Source organism: Mytilus edulis, chromosome 13 (genome assembly GCF_963676685.1).
Source record: "Mytilus edulis chromosome 13, xbMytEdul2.2, whole genome shotgun sequence".
Classification (NCBI taxonomy): Eukaryota; Metazoa; Mollusca; class Bivalvia; order Mytilida; family Mytilidae; genus Mytilus; species Mytilus edulis.
Genome location: NC_092356.1, coordinates 9,203,654 through 9,226,424, shown reverse-complemented (window position 1 = coordinate 9,226,424; position 22,771 = coordinate 9,203,654). Strand labels below are relative to the sequence as shown.

Here is a 22,771-nt window from a genome sequence, read left to right as displayed (position 1 = left end):
AATTTTCAGTGCATTGATAGATTTTTCATTAAAGTGACACAGTTTTACCCGCAAGGGAGCTCTTAGGGAAAATTGCATTGTCTATATTTATAGAAGTGCAACCGCTAACAATGATCTGATGCTCAATTTGCATTAGGGGCTTGACTAAAAATAACTCAGATTTATGTGGGTGCCGTAACTAAGGTTTGAATATTGTCACGTTAACTTTTTAAACTTAATGTAAATATTATTCATGTTGACAATTATGTCATTCTCTTTAGGTCAAGGTACAGTAAATGGGACATGTCACATTAATTGGTAAAAGTTGGCTTGCAGTTGTTGCATGTTAAACTGTATAACAAATAAGGATGTCAACTAGGTGAAAAATTACTGATAGAGTATTCGTTTGTTTTACTGACTGATACTCTAGTACTTTCTCGGAAAATGTCTATAAAATTGAAATAACCTCTAACAATAATCTGAAGCTCGATTTCCACAGCTGAATTATAAGGCGAGGCTTTTGTGAGTGGCGAGGCTTGACTAAAAATAACTCAGATTTATATGCGGTGCCGTAAAAAAAGTTTGAATATTGTCACCTTTTTTTCAAAGTAAATGGAAACATTATGCCTGTTGGCAATTCTTTCATTTTCTCATCCCAGCGGTAATCGAGATTATATATATATTTGAAGTGACAAACAAGCTTACGTTTTTTTTATAAGAATTTTGAACACAGGACCAAGTTATCGTGTATAACTGTGTCCATGTTGTACAATGTTGTAGTCACAATGTCAATGCTAAAGATTGTTATTTGTCAGCAATATTTGCTCTCATTTCATGCGTACACAATACATTTGACATCTTCAAATTTTCGTCGATATGGTGCTCTGTAACTGTTAGATGACTGTCATTTGACGTTAAAGTCCGTGTATGACTAGTTAAAAAAGCACTTTGAACTTATTTCGGTTAAAACATTAGGTTTTCCTTTTGTTCTCCATTCAATCATAAAAGAAGAGAACAATGTCTAAACAGAAAATGGATTAATCGAGTATCTTTTTGGTATTGGATACTCAAGTTATCGAGCACTTGTTGACATCCCTTATAAAACATTTATCTCTTTTATTTTCTGAATAAAGGCAACAGTAGTATACCGCTGTTCAAAACTCATAAATCCATGGACAAAAAACAAAATCGGAGTAACAAACTAAAACTGAGGGAAACGCATTAAATATAAGAGGAGAACAACGACACAACATTAAAATGTAATACACACAGAAACGGACTAAGCATTAGACAAAATCCTATGAGAATAACAAATATAACATCAAAACCAAATGCATGTATTTGGGAAACTTTTTGAATAAATTCATTTAAAAGAGATTTGTATAAAAAAGTACATAAAATCAGATAAAATGCTAATAATTTTTTTTTTCAAATTATCAAATCTCCAATACCAATGCAGATAATTTCTTAATTTTAGATCGTCTGCGTATTTTTTCTTATCTTGTTGTTATATATATTAGGACCCGGGTCTAACATTTCTTGTGAATATCTTATGAAAGGGAGGAACATCAAAGATACCAGAATAATACTACCGACAGAAATATTTTATTTAGCCTTAACTATGACATTTCCAATCCGATCACATAATTACTTTTAATTGAATGGTGATGAATAATTGTAAGCTTGTATATATTTCAGTAAAGTGAGACAGTTTCCATCTAATGCCCAATATATGAATTATTCTCCTCAATCTTTAGATAAGCCTGATTTACGGAAAATATGTAAATAAGTTTAACAGCGACTACCTACAAAAATCTAACATTAACACCTAGAGATAAAACTGAGATAAGCCAACTTATAAATTTATGACTTGGAACAAAACATATACATTCTATAAAGTAAATTTTAATGGTAATTAAGAAACAATTTAAATTTCTAATTACGATCAGTTGTTTGACCTAATCATCTGAGATATGCAATGAAATTAAAAACGTAATAGACCCATGTAGAAAAATTCTATTAACCAGACATGTTCCGACAAAAATAAAAATAAATTGCTGTCACAGAGATTACGCGTTTCGTAATTTTCAAAGTATAATGCAAAGTTTGAAATTTACATGCCAATATTAAAACCTGTAAACTATGAAAATCATCACTACTGAAGGTCCAGGGGCCAAATAACCCTTCATGGAAATGTCAAATGCCAATGCTTATAAGACTGCATATTGAATACCTTTGACATATCATATAAATGTGGTTCCCTTTAAACTAACCTAAGCACACACTTTAACTTGTAAACTATTAATAAGTTGCATATGGCCATATGATCTCCATGGAAATGAGACATGCAAATGCCAATACAAATGTATACCAAATAGCATTGACTTATCATTAGTCGTTTATCTTAAACTGATCTTATCATAAACTTTAACATGTAAATAATGGAAAATGTTAAAGTCCATGAACCGTGAATGGAGGACAAACAATCTCGATGGAAATGAGATGTCCCAAGGCTAATACATCTGTATTCCGAATATTATTGATCTACCACTAATACTCCCCCTTAAATTGATCTAATCAAACACTCACACATGTAAACTAAGCAAAACTTTCAAAGTCAATAGACCATGCTTGAGGTAGCGGGGCCAAATAAGCTCTCTAGAAATTAGATGTGCCAATGCTAATACAAATGCATACCAAGTATCATAGATTGACCTACAACTACAGGTTTCCAATAACTTGACCTAATCACGAACTAAAACAGCGTTGACGCCACCCACACCGCTGTCAGAAACAGCAATCCTAAGACTCGCTTTTTGGATTTCGTCACCGCAAGACAAGAATATTGTATCCCGTCATACTTTGAACCACACACTTATTTTATTTATTATTATTACTTTTACTGTTAAGTCTGTTTTTGTGATATCTATTTTACGTGACTCTGTATTTATGTATCCCGTCATACTTTGAACGACACAATTATTTTATGTCTACCTGTGCAAATTTCAAACGAGCAATTTACACTAGTACTTAAAACCTTCCATCCATTATGGGTGGATTTTACATAGATAAATAAAATCGTATAATATAAGAAAAATGGGGATGTTAAATTTGATGTATGCCTTTATGTGCTTCTTCGTTACATTTGTTGTTTTTATAGTGATTAAGATGATAATACAATGTTGATTGCTGTACCCCTATTTTTGACATTTTTACCTATTGTGTCTGTTTGTTTTGTTCACGCATCGTTGACAATATAATGGAATTTGATGCGCCTGTCATACAAGTGAGAGGTTTAGCTAGCTATAAAACCAGGTTCAATTCACCATTTTCTACATAAGAATATGCCTGTACCAAGTCAGGAATATGACAGTTTGATGTGTTTGGACTTTTGATCTTGCCATTTGATTGGGGACTTTCTTTTTTAATTTTCCTAGGAGTTCTTTATTTTTGTGATTTTACTTTTTTTTCATTTAATCTATTATAATTTCGCTTGAAAAAAAGTTTCAATTTCAACTTTTCTATTTTTGCTATGACCTCTTGCCATGTTATAGTATATAAATACGACTAGTTTTAACTAATCTATCTTACGATTATCAACAGGTGTTGTCAGATCCAAAACATAACCATTTTGAATGTGTGCCAAGCTGAAAGGTTTATAATTTTGTTCTGTTCTGATGTCAGATTTTTTCAAAGAATTATTGAATCTGTAAGCTATAAAACTAATAAGCATTCAAATTAAATTTGATATAATTTGCAATTTACATTTTTTTTTCCAGGTCGCATGTGGAATGACCTATCTAGGAAAAAAGCGAATTTTACATAAAGATTTAAAAGCAGCTAATGTCTTTATCGATGATAACCACGAGACGAAAATTTATGGATTTCATCTAGCAAGGGTTCTTGGGAAAGACGAAGATGAATTCAACGCTGCGCACGGTAACCTTTTTAACTTGTTTTTTTTTCAAAATTTAAGAATTCTCGATAATTTTTTCTTGAAAAAAACAAGAAACGGATAATGGAGGGAACAGACACAATTGGGGTCATCAACCATTTGTAGAAAAAACGGACAGTACCATGGCCCCTTAAAATAATAGTAACCATAACTGCTGTCCACATAACCGTACACAGAAAACTGAAGATTGAGTAATTGTAACGGACATTAAAATCCCCTCTTATGTCGTAAATGTTTACGTACGGAGGGCTCAATGTGAAGTTTCATATTCAAAATATATAGTGAAAACTTAACTGGAGACCGCTCAAGTGTCGGTGATACCTCCTGGTCTTTCAATGTCCATATATTTTGATGATCTTTTAGAATTTGTTTATATACAGATCGTATCAAAAGGATTTTCAAGAATAATGTAATTTCGATATCTACGGGGGTGGGGTGGGTCGAATTGTCACTTTTGAGTTAAATTATGCAGATATTTAATTGATATAAAGATACAAATGACATCAACAGAAATTAAGAAGGTGAATGGTCTTCTATTGTTACGGAGGGCTGAAAATTCCAGTTTGATATTCAAACTATATAGTTAAAACCCATCGAAAATTTTGGTCACAAAAAATTCCTACATCTCTAAATTTACTCCTATTAACTAATAATTAATATCATGCTTTTAGTGTTATCGAATGTTTAAATTTTGTATTACTTTCAACTTAGAAAATTTGAATATCAAACCCACTGCCAACAGCAGGTTGGATATTGAATACCGATAAACGAACCGACCGCTTGCTTCACATTCACAGCAAAACCACCCACATGTATGGCAGTTATATATAGTTCCATTATAATTGGGATACAGCAGCCAATACTGTGTAAACATACATCACAAACAGACTACACACCTTTCAAAACCACCCACATGTATGACAGTTATATATAGTTCCATTATAATTGGGATACAGCAGCCAATACTGTGTAAACATACATCACAAACAGACTACACACCTTTCAAAACCACCCACATGTATGACAGTTATATATAGTTCCATTATAATTGGGATACAGCAGCCAATACTGTGTAAACATACATCACAAACAGACTACACACCTTTCAAAACCACCCACATGTATGACAGTTATATATAGTTCCATTATAATTGGGATACAGCAGCCAATACTGTGTAAACATACATCACAAACAGACTACACACCTGTCAAAACCACCCACATGTATGACAGTTATATATAGTTCCATTATAATTGGGATACAGCAGCCAATACTGTGTAAACATACATCACAAACAGACTACACACCTGTCAAAACCACCCACATGTATGACAGTTATATATAGTTCCATTATAATTGGGATACAGCAGCCAATACTGTGTAAACATACATCACAAACAGACTACACACCTTTCAAAACCACCCACATGTATGACAGTTATATATAGTTCCATTATAATTGGGATACAGCAGCCAATACTGTGTAAACATACATCACAAACAGACTACACACCTTTCAAAACCACCCACATGTATGACAGTTATATATAGTTCCATTATAATTGGGATACAGCAGCCAATACTGTGTAAACATACATCACAAACAGACTACACACCTTTCAAAACCACCCACATGTATGACAGTTATATATAGTTCCATTATAATTGGGATACAGCAGCCAATACTGTGTAAACATACATCACAAACAGACTACACACCTTTCAAAACCACCCACATGTATGACAGTTATATATAGTTCCATTATAATTGGGATACAGCAGCCAATACTGTGTAAACATACATTACAAACAGACTACACACCTTTCAAAACCACCCACATGTATGACAGTTATATATAGTTCCATTATAATTGGGATACAGCAGCCAATACTGTGTAAACATACATCACAAACAGACTACACACCTGTCAAAACCACCCACATGTATGACAGTTATATATAGTTCCATTATAATTGGGATACAGCAGCCAATACTGTGTAAACATACATCACAAACAGACTACACACCTGTCAAAACCACCCACATGTATGACAGTTATATATAGTTCCATTATAATTGGGATACAGCAGCCAATACTGTGTAAACATACATCACAAACAGACTACACACCTGTCAAAACCACCCACATGTATGACAGTTATATATAGTTCCATTATAATTGGGATACAGCAGCCAATACTGTGTAAACATACATCACAAACAGACTACACACCTTTCAAAACCACCCACATGTATGACAGTTATATATAGTTCCATTATAATTGGGATACAGCAGCCAATACTGTGTAAACATACATCACAAACAGACTACACACCTTTCAAAACCACCCACATGTATGACAGTTATATATAGTTCCATTATAATTGGGATACAGCAGCCAATACTGTGTAAACATACATCACAAACAGACTACACACCTTTCAAAACCACCCACATGTATGACAGTTATATATAGTTCCATTATAATTGGGATACAGCAGCCAATACTGTGTAAACATACATCACAAACAGACTACACACCTTTCAAAACCACCCACATGTATGACAGTTATATATAGTTCCATTATAATTGGGATACAGCAGCCAATACTGTGTAAACATACATTACAAACAGACTACACACCTTTCAAAACCACCCACATGTATGACAGTTATATATAGTTCCATTATAATTGGGATACAGCAGCCAATACTGTGTAAACATACATCACAAACAGACTACACACCTGTCAAAACCACCCACATGTATGACAGTTATATATAGTTCCATTATAATTGGGATACAGCAGCCAATACTGTGTAAACATACAGCACAAACAGACTACACACCTGTCAAAACCACCCACATGTATGACAGTTATATATAGTTCCATTATAATTGGGATACAGCAGCCAATACTGTGTAAACATACATCACAAACAGACTACACACCTGTCAAAACCACCCACATGTATGACAGTTATATATAGTTCCATTATAATTGGGATACAGCAGCCAATACTGTGTAAACATACATCACAAACAGACTACACACCTTTCAAAACCACCCACATGTATGACAGTTATATATAGTTCCATTATAATTGGGATACAGCAGCCAATACTGTGTAAACATACATCACAAACAGACTACACACCTTTCAAAACCACCCACATGTATGACAGTTATATATAGTTCCATTATAATTGGGATACAGCAGCCAATACTGTGTAAACATACATCACAAACAGACTACACACCTTTCAAAACCACCCACATGTATGACAGTTATATATAGTTCCATTATAATTGGGATACAGCAGCCAATACTGTGTAAACATACATCACAAACAGACTACACACCTTTCAAAACCACCCACATGTATGACAGTTATATATAGTTCCATTATAATTGGGATACAGCAGCCAATACTGTGTAAACATACATCACAAACAGACTACACACCTTTCAAAACCACCCACATGTATGACAGTTATATATAGTTCCATTATAATTGGGATACAGCAGCCAATACTGTGTAAACATACATCACAAACAGACTACACACCTTTCAAAACCACCCACATGTATGACAGTTATATATAGTTCCATTATAATTGGGATACAGCAGCCAATACTGTGTAAACATACATCACAAACAGACTACACACCTGTCAAAACCACCCACATGTATGACAGTTATATATAGTTCCATTATAATTGGGATACAGCAGCCAATACTGTGTAAACATACATCACAAACAGACTACACACCTTTCAAAACCACCCACATGTATGACAGTTATATATAGTTCCATTATAATTGGGATACAGCAGCCAATACTGTGTAAACATACATCACAAACAGACTACACACCTTTCAAAACCACCCACATGTATGACAGTTATATATAGTTCCATTATAATTGGGATACAGCAGCCAATACTGTGTAAACATACATCACAAACAGACTACACACCTGTCAAAACCACCCACATGTATGACAGTTATATATAGTTCCATTATAATTGGGATACAGCAGCCAATACTGTGTAAACATACATCACAAACAGACTACACACCTGTCAAAACCACCCACATGTATGACAGTTATATATAGTTCCATTATAATTGGGATACAGCAGCCAATACTGTGTAAACATACATCACAAACAGACTACACACCTTTCAAAACCACCCACATGTATGACAGTTATATATAGTTCCATTATAATTGGGATACAGCAGCCAATACTGTGTAAACATACATCACAAACAGACTACACACCTGTCAAAACCACCCACATGTATGACAGTTATATATAGTTCCATTATAATTGGGATACAGCAGCCAATACTGTGTAAACATACATCACAAACAGACTACACACCTGTCAAAACCACCCACATGTATGACAGTTATATATAGTTCCATTATAATTGGGATACAGCAGCCAATACTGTGTAAACATACATCACAAACAGACTACACACCTGTCAAAACCACCCACATGTATGACAGTTATATATAGTTCCATTATAATTGGGATACAGCAGCCAATACTGTGTAAACATACATCACAAACAGACTACACACCTTTCAAAACCACCCACATGTATGACAGTTATATATAGTTCCATTATAATTGGGATACAGCAGCCAATACTGTGTAAACATACATCACAAACAGACTACACACCTTTCAAAACCACCCACATGTATGACAGTTATATATAGTTCCATTATAATTGGGATACAGCAGCCAATACTGTGTAAACATACATCACAAACAGACTACACACCTTTCAAAACCACCCACATGTATGACAGTTATATATAGTTCCATTATAATTGGGATACAGCAGCCAATACTGTGTAAACATACATCACAAACAGACTACACACCTTTCAAAACCACCCACATGTATGACAGTTATATATAGTTCCATTATAATTGGGATACAGCAGCCAATACTGTGTAAACATACATCACAAACAGACTACACACCTTTCAAAACCACCCACATGTATGACAGTTATATATAGTTCCATTATAATTGGGATACAGCAGCCAATACTGTGTAAACATACATCACAAACAGACTACACACCTTTCAAAACCACCCACATGTATGACAGTTATATATAGTTCCATTATAATTGGGATACAGCAGCCAATACTGTGTAAACATACATCACAAACAGACTACACACCTTTCAAAACCACCCACATGTATGACAGTTATATATAGTTCCATTATAATTGGGATACAGCAGCCAATACTGTGTAAACATACATCACAAACAGACTACACACCTTTCAAAACCACCCACATGTATGACAGTTATATATAGTTCCATTATAATTGGGATACAGCAGCCAATACTGTGTAAACATACACCACAAACATACTACACAACTGTCTAAAAAATTCAAACAAACATACAAATAAATCTAACAAAGACACCGACAAAAGAATACTGTGGTTGATTGTAAATTTGACAAAGACGCGATGAAAAACAGTAAAATATCAATTCAAGAGTAAACAAATGAAAACAACACCGTTAAACACTCCTGTGTCCGAATATCAGCTCCAGACACTCTGAGTGAGGTGCCAAGTGTTGCAACCTTTATAGCAATAAATATTAAGTTACGTTTCCATTCATTATGCATTCAATCTTTCTAAGTATTATTCGAAACAATTCATGTTTTGGTACCGATAAAGGCATATATAGCATTAGTTGTATTTGGCACAACTTGTATAAACTTGTTTTTCCTGATATTATAGCAGTGAGGCGGACAAAACCAAGAAATGGGGACATTCAAAGCTCATAATAAGAAGGCAAACTGACAACACAATGTCAACAAAAATGAAAGACAAAGAAAAACAATCAAGTCTATAAATACTACACAGAAAACTAAGCACTTAGGAACACGAACCAATCCAAACACTAAGGGTGATCTCGGGTGCTCCTGAAGGGTTAACAGATTTTTTCCGTACGACGTGCACAAATCATGTCGCTCATGGTACATTGGGATACCTAAAATCTGTCGATAATCTTTACTGACTTAACGTACTTAAATGTTGTCATGGAAAAATTCTTATCTTTTATCATCTAATCACAGCTCCGGTGCGGATATCTAGCTCATTTACCTTTCATTACAGAAGAAAACTAAGATTGAGTTGCAGCAAATGAATTACAATCCAATCATTCAATGGACCATTTGATTAAATAAAAAAAATTGTGTTTGATATGACTCTGTGAAAGTGTAGTGTAGAGTGTTGAAAGTACTATCACAATAGAAAAACAAATGATATGGGGTATACATCCATGACACAAAATCAGTACATGTACAGCAAAAAAACACGCAATAAGCAAACAGCTATTATTGCTGTTCTTCGTCTCAAAGTCATAGTGAGACCTTTAACACGGGGCGAACCCTATTCGGGCCCGGTAAAAAAAGAACATGCTGGAAAGTAGTATATACTAAAAAAATAATCGATTCCAAGCATAGACGAAAATTTTAAACTATATAGCATGTATTTTAGTAATTCAGATGAAAAAAATATAGGACTAGTGATCTTTGTAGAACATAATTTACTGATAATTTTGAATAAAACGAAAATATACGAATGAATTCTAGAATTGAGGGCATGTATTGCCTGTTTCTCAGAAATTAAGTGCCTGTAAACAGTATACCTGTAGTACGTTTTGTGGGTATATTGATCCATAAAATGTTTTGAAGTTAAATAGTTCACGTGAATAGGATACCGAACCAAGAATATGTGGTGTGCGTCTATTAAAATTTTAGTATACAAACTTACCTTAAATTGAGAGAATGACGAGGCACACACAGCCGGACAGCAAATCTCATAATGCAAACCTGTCGTTTGTTTTCTTGTGTGCTGTCTCATTGCAGATTAGGAGTTCTATCAAAATGAAACATTTATAACGACGGGTGACACATGTGGAGCAGGATCTGCTTACTTTTCCGGAGCACCTTAGATCACCCCTAGTTTTTGATGGGGTTCGTGTTGCTTATTCTTAAGTTTTCTATGTTGTGTCGTATGTACTATAGTTTTTCTTTTTGTCTTTTTCATTTTTAGCCATGGCATTGTCAGTTTATTTTCGATTTATGAGTTTGACTGTTCCTCTGGTATCTTTCGTCCCTCTTTTATAAAATGTAGTAGTTTCTGTTTTCAATCATTCAGAAGAAAAGAGATATAGAGCTTGGCATATGACATGGAGTCCCCTCGAGTTGTCATGTCTGCATTTAACAAGATAAAGTACATATATATGCAATTATAGTTATGGTCAATGCCAAGAGTATGGGGATGTATTCTGGGTGTGACAGCTACTAAGTAATTATCAACTTAAAACCCAATCCCCAATCATGTATATCAGATAACTAGATATTGCAAAACATGCTATAAACATGATTAAAGTAAAATGCCAATATACTGTAAAATAAAAACTAAAAATAGAATTTCTTTAAATAGATTATATGTAATTTTGTTTCTTGTAGTGGATATTTATGTATGTATTCAAATAAAACAAAAATCACAACATAAAACAAGGTCATGGGTCTTAATTTAATAATGAGTATGAAAAAAAGTCAAGTCTAAATTGTACCATCACGGACATGTAAATAAAACCATCTCTGGTAACATATACTCAAATATGTGTAGCTAACTACGAAGAACTAAACAAATACAACGTTGGCCTTATATATTATAAATTCTCATTAAGGTGGTACCTTACACTACAGGGAGATAACTCTGTAAAATCAGCAGAACGTTTTAATGACGTTGTGTTCTTAATGGAATATTAAGCTTCTCAATGATCAAAATAAGTGTTTGTCAAACTGCTATATAACCAGTGTAATTTTTCTGATTAAACGGTTGGTTCAAATTTTTTTATTTTTTTATATTTTTGTCAAAGGGTCAAAGTAAATAATTTGTCAAAATTTAAGAAAATTAAACGAGCCAAATTATTTTTAGTTCAGGTGTTAGGTACCACCTTAAATGCAGGTACATACAGCTAAACAATTGTTAAAATAGAATGGACTAAATCATCATAAATAGATATTAATTTATGTAAACTGGATGCAGATTGAACAACCATCTATGGAACAACTAATGAATGATTGCTTGAAGATGGACAGGGAATGAGCACAAACAATATTATATTATGATGTGATAGCATCTTCATTCTTTTGAAATTACATCTGCTAGCTACAAAATAATGATCTGACTCTGTTCAAACTGTTTTCCTCTGTCTATTTCTATGACATATTAAATCTTAGGATGTTTACACTATAGACTAGAGTAGTTTCATTCAGGACAAAACCTGAAACCTTTGGGTTTTGATATCATGTTTACCGCTCATGGTACGTTTGGTTTTTTAATTTTCACAAATTCACGATTTCTTACCGGGTCGTCTTCCGCGGGGACTTATTTTTCTGCGTAGCGACATGTTGACGGCTTTCTAAGAAATAATCTCCACTTGATTCCTTGATTCTCGAATAATAAATCCATCCATGGCACAAAATCAGTGCATACACAGAAACTGAATAAACTCACAATAAGCAAAGGAACATCGCTTTCATTATAGTATAACTAATCGCCGTATTTGAATATCAAAAATAAGACAACGCGTGACCGAACGACGCATGGATTAAACGAGTGCGCAGCACGAGTTTAATCCATAGCGGCGTTCGGTCACAAGTTGTCTTATTTTTGATATTCAAATACGGCGATTAGTTATTCTTTTTATTACATTGGCAAATGGCTTTTTTTTTATGAAATAAATGTGGAAAATGTAAGGAACTATATCTTTTTCCTACGCATTGACAATTTGTTTTGATCCAACGTTATCGACGTCTTGACAACGCCTATTGTTGTATGACGTCAGAGAGTGAAATAACCCCGTTTATTTCACATGTGAAATTATCGGTTTTTATCTAACTGGGAAATCAATGTAATTCATTGCAACCAATGTAATAATTGCTGTTATTTATCTCAAAGGCACAGCGAGGCCTTCAACACGGAGCAAAAAAACACTCAAATCAGTAGCACAATATTTATCTAAAATACCAAAAGACAGCTTTACACTTCAAAAATAAATAATTCATTATTTTTATTACTAAAGTACAGGAAGATAAGTAATAAAACTGTTACTAGAGGAGTAAATGGAACTATATTTGATTTTGCCATGTGATTGTGGACTTTCCAAATTGATTTTCCTCTAAGTTCAGTATTTTTGTGATTTTACTTTTTTCTTTGTAACCAATACATAGTCAAGAATTCAAATACTATCATTCAGAAGCTGAGATGTGGTAGTGACATGGTATGGGGGTTTACTATTTGTTTTCCTGTAAAGCGCACGTCCTTGAATGTAGAAGAATTGATAATATAAATCCTGAGAACTATTGTGTAGTATTTACCTCATGTATATACCCCTACAACATTGTTGGCTGCATTGTCGGCCGGTACTAATTCAAAACGCTTTGGGAATACTTGAGTTACGTTTTAAGTCATCGATATTGACATGGTTATTAAATTCTGTATTATCAACGACAAGTACATCATCAAAGTATTTGTTATCACTGCTAAAATCATATCTTTCTGTTAGGTGGATCATCGGTAATAATTTCCACAGTTAGAATACAATAAAAAGCATAGATCACTGGTTTCATGATACGCTTTAAGAAAAGAAAAAATGGTGTCACCGAACTTGTTTTAATGCTACAAGTAAAATAATAAAATGTCTTTGTCATTCCTTTATAAATAAAATGACCACTTGAGTTATCTCCCTTAAATGATATGGGTGAAAAATTGATTTAAAACAAAAATAATTTAAATAATTCAAGCTTTATTCAAATAAACAGTTGTACAAATTAATTGCAAATCTGAAAATTTGCAGATTTAAGAACTAGAACAAGTGTATACTGTTAATTCACAATCCCAAATGGTGGTATACAGTCAATCTAACTGGCAATGTTTGAAAAAGTTCGTCTTGAATTTTTTTATGAATACTGTGCTATAGTTTGACATGTCCGTCTTTGTTAGACAATAAAGTAAAATCACAAAAATACTGAACTCCGAGGAAAATTCAAAACGGAAAGTCCCCAATCAAATGGCAAAATCAAATGATAAAACACATCAAACGAATGGACAACAGCTGTCATATTCCTGACTTGGTACAGGCATTTTTGTTGAAAATGGTGGATTGAACCTGGTTTTATAGCGCTAAAATTACCGGTTTTAATTATCTCTATAAATTATTTAAGCTTGAATGAGGTATGACAAAAACACCATTTCGCTCTTGACAATATCGTAGAAGCATAACATACCTTTCTTAAATTGATAAGATAGAAACTATTCTGTAACTAAGGTTTATATTAATCAAAGTTGATCTTAGATTGATTTTGGTCCCTGTTGGTAATACAGCTTTATTCGTTTCTCATTTGTTCATGTGCTCATTTGATCTTTTTGATACTTTTTTTTTACAACATTTCATATTGAAACTGTCGGCTGGAAAAACAAATATCTGTGATTCGTAGAGTATTTAAATCGTAGAGTCCTTTCAATAACCTTTTGTATAAATCGGGATCTTATATTTATTAAGTTTGTTTATATGGTAGTATTATTTCTGCTAAGACTTGTTAAACTCTTTACAGGTCACAAGTTTCCTATAAAATGGACAGCACCAGAGGCTGCATTCTATGACAAGTTTACGATAAAGTCAGATGTTTGGTCCTTTGGTATCCTTTTAGTGGAATTGACAACATTGGGACAGATGCCATATCAGGGTAATTCTTTTTAACAATTGCCAATCATTACATGTTTAGAAAACTTAGCATTACTCCATTATACTTATCACACTTTACAATGAGCTGGCATGAATAGAATACAATACAAACAGTAGATTTCAGGAGAAGTGACAAGAATTTTCCTATGTCAGCAAAATCTAATGTGAAAAAACTAACCAGTTCTGTATGCATCATCTTATCTTAAGCCATGTCCAGCGTTAAATGACAAACAAAGAACATACCAATATCGGTTATAATATCAGATTTGCCTCGGAAAAATGTATAAAATCATGCCAAAAAGTTATTATGTCATTTTAGGTGACACACAGTTGAGTAATGATGAAAAAGTAAATCATTACACGGCGTCTAATAATTTACTTTTACAAACTATTATATATAACCTAAAACAAAACATTGGAAAAAGTGTCTCAAAAGGCTTATAATGCCATTTGTTTCTCATTAAAAAAAAAAGACAGCATCTCTTCCTATATATCCGTCAGTAGGTATCCTCGTACATATGTATAAACTTATCCTTTTTATTTAAATTTTGAAACATAAAACAAAACACATATTCGAGCTTGATAACTCGACTAACTAAATATTCAAATAACATGAATAAGACATGTGAAATGTCTTCACAAACATTATTTTAAAAGATCTTTGTTGTCGACGTACGCGCTCGCTCTATGTTTCCTGTCCAAAAATCTATAGAAATTTACCTATTTTCTTTGATTTTTCGTGGAAAATCAATATGAGTTCAACTTGTGATGTCACAATAAAACGCAGGAACGTAAATTTTCAACAAAATGGCCTATTTCCTATCTGTATTAGCTATAATTTATTGCAATATTGGTCAATAAATCCTTATTTGAAATTTACGCTAAAAAGGGGACCATTTTAGGACCCTACCGAACCTTCTCCTCTAGATTTTAATTTCATATATGTTTAATGTCAATGTAAAGGTTTTTATCTAATTTATCCTAATCCATTTTTTTCTTTTAATTTATATGTATGTGTTTAATTTATGTTTTTTTTCACTTAATTTTCGTATTTTTGAAAAAGAATAATTAAGGTCAAGATAAAGTAACTGGGCTATTTCACTGATTTTTGTAAATTTTACTTACATACAACTTTGAACTAAAAATTGTAAAATATTAAAAATAAAAAGTACCTGATATCACCCTGCAGCTTTTGGTAGGGTTCGTCTTGCTCGGTCTTTAGTTCTCTATGTTGTGTTGTCTGTTTGTCTTTTTCTTTTTTAGCCATGGTATTGTCAGTTTATTTTCGAATTATGAGTTTGAATGTCCCTTTGGTACTTTTCGTCGGCTCTCTTTTATTTGTCTCTTTTATTTTCTTAGATATTTTAAAATGTTGTTGTTAAAAATATGTTCGTTTGAATAGAACGCATATAAAATCAGGGGGAAAAGTTCTTAAATTTGTCCTTAAATCATCAAATCCGAGATTACCAATACATAGACGGTAATAACTCAGTAACAGAGACAAATGTATTATTCTATTTTCGAGTTTAAGTTCAAGTTTAACGTACTGCAACTGACTGCAGTATTTGACAAGGATCTGTGAATTTACTTATTCACAGAAAATTGACCTTAAATAACCTTTTATTTTCAGACAAATAAGTTTTACTATTAAAATTGAATTGAATGTGTGCATTCCTTTAATCTGATGAAATCTGCTTCATAAAATCCAATGCAATCATTCTTTTTATCGGCAGTCTGTGTAATCAATATGCGCATTTGCGTTACATAACTTCCTCAGTCATAATAACCTTCCATCATTACCGAACTGAACAAAGAAATAACACGACAGGTACCGTATACGGTGCAGGAAATGCTTACCCTTCCGGAGCACCTGATTTCACTCCCAGTTTTTAGTGGAGTTCGTTTTGTTTCTTAAATATTATTTATAACTGTTGATGTAAATGTCCTTTGGTTTTGTGAGTCTTTGTTTACTCCTTGGTTTTGATTGGTATTGTCTTATGAAAGTCGTCCTGAATATGCATGAAATATTTGCCAGTGGACGTAAAGCAACCAACAATCAATCGTACCAAACGTTGCGATAGTAGTTCCATTGTATAAATGCCGTTGCATACATTTCATTGATAAATTGACGCGGATTACCACGAAAACGTGACGTTGCTCAATTTTGTGACCTCTTTACTAGATATTTGCGATTAGTCTATATTGGTATTATTTTAGTAGGCTTTTCTAAATAAATTGGATTTTGAGTAATTCGATCACTTGCTGAAAAGTGTCCAAAGGTGCGTTCAACACGCATTGATTTACGTGAATTTACATGTATAATTATTGTAAATTGTTTTATGTAAAGCTATGTTAGATATATAATTGTCAATAAATACATATTGTTTTCTAGAAATTTGAAAGAAAACCATTGCTGTCTCTTGTTTTTGTAAATATGTTGTTTAGTTTCCCTGAGTGAATTTTTTTTTTCAAAGGTCAATTAAACCACATCTATACCTCAGCATTTTTAGATTGTAAGTGGATAATTTTATGCTTAATGAATTTTGGATATTTTATTTGAATTAGTACGTGATTAGTTACTTTCCATTTGCTTGATGTGTTTGAGTTAGTGACTTTGTCATTTGATTAGGGACAATCCGATTTGAATTTTCAATGTGGTTTGATATTTTTGTTATTTTACTTTTTAAGTCCATTAAGTATATGCTTACTGGAATTTATGTATCCTAATCCAATTTCAGTGTTGGATATGCTTACTCACAAATGTATGGAATTTAGTTTATGCTAAATTCAATACTTATGACCTCAATTCTGCGCCTAATCTGGTAAAAGATATCTTGTAGTAGGTTTGTGTCATAGGACCAAATTCAAGTTTATTACTAATGATTTAAACCTAGGATTGTTAAATGAATACCGAGGCCAGAACTATACATAAGTAAAAGTAAAAAAAAGGAGCAGGACTGCTTTGTTTTTCAAAGAAAGTAAAAAAAAAAACATTCCTCACCACAGTAACATTTTCGTTTTGTTGATGAAATACTTTGATTAACATTACCTATTTCAATCGTCAACTCCAAAATAAAAAAGACTAACAAGTTTGCAGTTTTTTAATTGTGAATTTGTCGATTAAAATAGAAATTAAAACTGTCATATTCCTGACTAGGTATAGGCTTTTTCCAAATTAAAAGGGGACATGATTCTTGTTAGTGGTTACGACCGTCATCTGTGAAAAAGATATCCCATAACAGTAATTTGTCATTATCTAAATAACTGACTTAGTTTAATTAAGAAAGCATATGTTATATAGATAGCTGTCCGTAATAAAATAACATGTCTATATTTTCAAACACTTTCTCTGGCTATTTCATCCTTTTTTCCTGCAAACACAAATCAATATATCCCCAAAGACATCATCAGCCTAGTAGCATACTTTGCATGAAATTCCGCAGATCAAACAGGAAACTGACTAGAGCGTCATCGAGTATTATATACACAAACCAGACGTCTCTATGGACACGTTTGCTTTTGAAATGGCACTTGACCCCTTATCACCAGACATGACAAATACCTCGAATGCCACACATTCAGATCATCATACTTATGACAGTGACAATAATCTTTGTACGCAGCCGTGGTCATTTTGGATTTTAATGACTGAACAATTATATTGTTGTCCCAGCAGATAAAGCCCTAAACAACATCGTGTTTGTGTGTGAATAGCATTATGTTCACTGCTTCAAAAATGCTTTGGGTATTAGCTATTGAAAACTCGAATTGAAACTGAACATATACTCTAAAGAAATCTACCTATGAGGAAATACTGGCTAAACATGAACGTCTGTTCTGTGTTCCTTTAAAATTAAAAAAACAACTTTATATTGCTGCGTCTTATAAGTGCTCAACGAAACCTCTTTCTAAATTATTAACATCAATTTTATCACTATTCAAAGTCAGGCTTCAAAGTTATTTTGAAACTACATATTCCAGAGGTAGCGTAAATCAGATGTCGATACTTCAAAATTCCAAAGATTTTTTATAATACGTACAATATTAGACTCTTTTTTTTTTTATCTTATATACAATAGTATTAAAACATTTGACTTCTCTACACTTTACACAAGTATTCTTCATTCCAAACTAAAACAAATTGAAAGAGTTGATCCTGTATTGTTCCATAAAATTGAATGGCCTACGTAGATGCAAAGTTCTTGTTTAAGGGAGTAGTAAATCGTAAAAACACACTCTGATTTAAACACCTGAAATTGACATTATCAAGAGGCTTGATTCCTTGATTGACAACATATTTGTTATGTTTGGAGTAAGTATTTATCATAAAACCATCGGTATTAACATGGTAACTAACTGTACTCTTTTACTTTTCGACTGATTTCTTTTTTGCATATGATGCCTACTTCCTACAGAAACTTCTTAGGATGACAAAAAAAAAGTTAACAGTAACATTTAACTTCTCATTCCGCTATATTAGTAGATAATGTATACTAGAAAAATACTTCAAAATTCAGTGACTTATGTTGATCTATCCCATCAATCTTGAGATAAAGAATACAACAAATACAGTTAAGTCCGTCTCATATCCTGACTTACTTCTACAAATTCACAAATTGTGTCTTGTTTGTGTTTTTGTTCTTTTTTTGCAATGACGTTGTCAGTTTAATTTCGACGTATTAGAAGAAAATAAACTGATTACAGACCTTGGGTTTCTTTCGCCTCTCTTTTAGATGAACAGCAGGTATTTTAAGAGTACAGTGCTAAACAAATTGTTGGGTTTTTTTCTTTATTCAACATTTGTGTATGCCTGAATTTTAATTCATTGGTATCGTGAGCATGTTTGTCTTATATGACCAGCTCAGTTTACATTGAATTTAGAACTATTGTTGGTTAATGTTTCAACAATGGAGGTGTTCTTTGCAATAATAATAGTTCTATTATTTGTAACTTAGTTGTTTTAGTATTTATGGTTGCGATTGTTATCATTATCATTAGTAGTAGTATTTTAAATGAATAAATATCTACATATGCATAAAAAATGGTATTTGTTTTAGGACTTGAAAATAGGGACTGTTTAGAGAAACTAGAAATGGGATTCCGACATGAAAAACCAGATAACTGCCCCGAAAATGTTTATAAGCTTATGCTGAGTTGCTGGAACAAAGAACCGACAAAAAGACCAACTTTTGAGTACCTTTTCAACTACTTTGATGATTACGTTGTTTCTGTGGAATTAGAGAAGGAAGGTATGATTGATCGCTAGCTTATTATATGAATTTCTGCCTGATATAGATAACTACAATATGACGTTAAGCATGATAAAAAATCATAATAATTGATTTCGTTTCATACTAATATTGTATGCACAATTTTGAGACTGAAATATGGAAAGAAAATAATTTGAATATTTGAACGGCCATGATTTCCTTGTTTGTCTGCTCAGCGGTCAGTACTTTGGTACTGAAATGATTTATAAAATTCCTTTCTTAAATTTTCTGTTGATAATCTAGTAATTAATGCCAAATTAAGGGTCAAATTACTTATGCAAAGTTTACCTCACGGAGAAATTGGCGTTTTCAAAAGTCTTCTCCTGAAGTATCTATAATACTAAAATTACGAGGTCCAATTTGTCAGCCGTCATCGAGTAAAAACGACAAATCAAAGAATTAAACTCTATATATAACGAATATAGGACAATGGTGTAGATTAAAAATTACACCACTCCAGACCCTTTTGTTTTCAGCATAATTAATATTGCAAATAATTAACAAGTTCCGGGTCGAATCCGATACCGATACAAATAGTATATTCAGCTATTATCTTATCTGTACGTTCCGCATTTGACAGGCGCACCACCAAGCGGTGTATTTAGGATTTTGCTATGTACACGGGTCATAATCAAAGGACTGACACTACTAAATTCAATCATTGTCAAATTGTTCCCTATTGTAGTTTTATTCAGCAATCAGCAAGACTTTCTAAGATAACTAATATAGGACAATGCTGTTGATTAAAAAATACTCCATTCCTGGATAGCCAGGACCTTTTGTTTTCCAAATAATTAATATTTCCAAAAACTGATAAGTTCCAGGTCGACGGGTTCAAACAGAAAGATTTGAAAGCAGAGAAAACTGTGTATCTTATAATCGACATGACTTATCAGATGACAATACCAATTACTAAAATAAGGCTTAGGCATAGTTATATACTTTAATTCAGTCACGGACCCGCGATATCACGGGTGTGTACTTGTTCAATATAAATGCATATCATTAGCCTTCATCATTTTTTTCTTTTTTCGTTCTTTTTTTAAAAGAAGGCAGCTACATAGATATATAAACACATCAAAGTGATTAAGTTATTTCTACAAGTCTGTCGAATTATATTATAAGCTTATTTTCATAATGACAATGAGGGTCGGTTAAGAACTGTAATTATACGACAAATCAGATGACGTTATCTTTCCATTTGTGTCTTAATTTATCGTGTGAATTGATCATCACATAATATTTGACAATAGAGTAACATTGAATTCACGTTCTTTATAAAGGAAACTTTTAGGAAATGGAGATAAAAACTGTGCCATACCAAATGATAGGCCGTAAACCCACACAGAAAAGGAAAGTGTATCTAAATTTGTATTTCTCCTTAGAAAACTTTGAGTTTAAATACACAAAAGATACACCACGTCATGAAATTGCAGTAATTCCAAATACATGTATGGCCCGAGTTCCGATGTTTCAACAGGAAACCTTAACAACGTCAAAATGCGAAAGTAGAAAAGGACCTAAATATGCTCCTCTTTAATTATCAATTTCAAAGAGGGTCGTAATATCAGCCACAACTCATTCCATTCTAACTGTATAAAATGAATAAAACGAAAAAGGTGATGAAAAATCCTAAGATTTTTTCCAATTCAGTAACGAAAATAGTTTATATTTGTATTAAAATTTTAAATGTGCCAACATATTATTATTGTTTGGCGTAAATTTTATAATGAGGTTCTGTAAATGAAAATCACAAACACATTAATTAGTCAATTGTCTTGGGAGTGAGTAAAGGACAATTAAGAAAAGCTCACAATTTCAAAGTACTAATTTTCTTTTGTTTAAATTTGTTTTCTTTCTTTTCAAAGGATAAAATTTCATATATATTTTTTTATTAATCACATTGGGACACTTAGTTGTATTCCAAACAATCATTCGACTCTTAATGATTCTCAGAAAATACGCTAATAACAATACATATACCAAGTTTATGTTAGAAAATCTAAAATTTGTTTGGTAGAGCTATAGAAAATAGAAAATCGAGGATCGAACATATTCAATACGTATTTAGTGTTAGTTTTTCTTTACCTCTGTATGTATATGTTGTGTACAAATTGTAATGTTGTACAAATTATAATTTGTACAGAATTTTTGTACAAGTTATCAGTGTTTTAAGACCTGCTGAACAAAAATGGATGATGCAAGCACACAGTCTTTTGCTCCGCATATTTCTGTCAATTTTTCACAACTTCATGATACAGTCTAATACTGAGCATTGATATAAAAACATTATAAGACCTCACAAAGATTTTGTATAGATATGAATATGGTATAAGGAAAAAAATAAAATTAGAATTTAAACCATTCAGGTATCCTCATTTCCAGTTTGAAGGCAAGGAGAATAGCACTAAATGTTAGGTTGACATATATTTGCTTGAATTTAAAACATTACACTGGTACATTTTATAAGTTAAACCTGTATCACCTGTTGCAAGAAGATAGGTGTCAAAAAACTTATAACTTGTACAAAAACCCTGTACAAATTATAATTTGTACAAACTTACATCTTGTACACAACATATATAAGGAAGAGGTCAATTGCAGAAGAAAATGTAATAATATCATTGTGCTCAGTCATTCTTAGTTACTAAGAACACTGAGAAATGTGCTCTGCGAAACTCATTTTAACGATTGCTTTTACAGGATATAACTGAATGTTGTTGAACTATAAATAGAAGATGATT

General features: G+C 32.6%; 1 protein-coding gene across 1 annotated transcript; it reads left to right on the top strand.

The window, feature by feature from the left end:
- The first annotated feature begins 13,914 nt into the window (after positions 1-13,914).
- LOC139502010 (tyrosine-protein kinase SRK3-like) lies at positions 13,915-20,023 on the top strand. The gene is made up of 3 exons (XM_071291329.1): positions 13,915-13,945; positions 14,627-14,758; positions 19,815-20,023. Exons 1-3 carry the CDS (start codon positions 13,915-13,917, stop codon positions 20,021-20,023), a joined length of 372 nt encoding a protein of 123 aa, XP_071147430.1.
- The last annotated feature ends 2,748 nt before the right edge of the window (positions 20,024-22,771 follow it).

Excerpts from the sequence above, each read along its gene's own strand:
- LOC139502010 (XM_071291329.1), top strand. The coding sequence starts at position 13,915 with ATGGTGGTATACAGTCAATCTAACTGGCAAT. Across the intron at positions 13,946-14,626 it reads CAGTCAATCTAACTGGCAAT|GTCACAAGTTTCCTATAAAA; the intron begins GTTTGAAAAAGT and ends AACTCTTTACAG. Across the intron at positions 14,759-19,814 it reads GGGACAGATGCCATATCAGG|GACTTGAAAATAGGGACTGT; the intron begins GTAATTCTTTTT and ends TATTTGTTTTAG.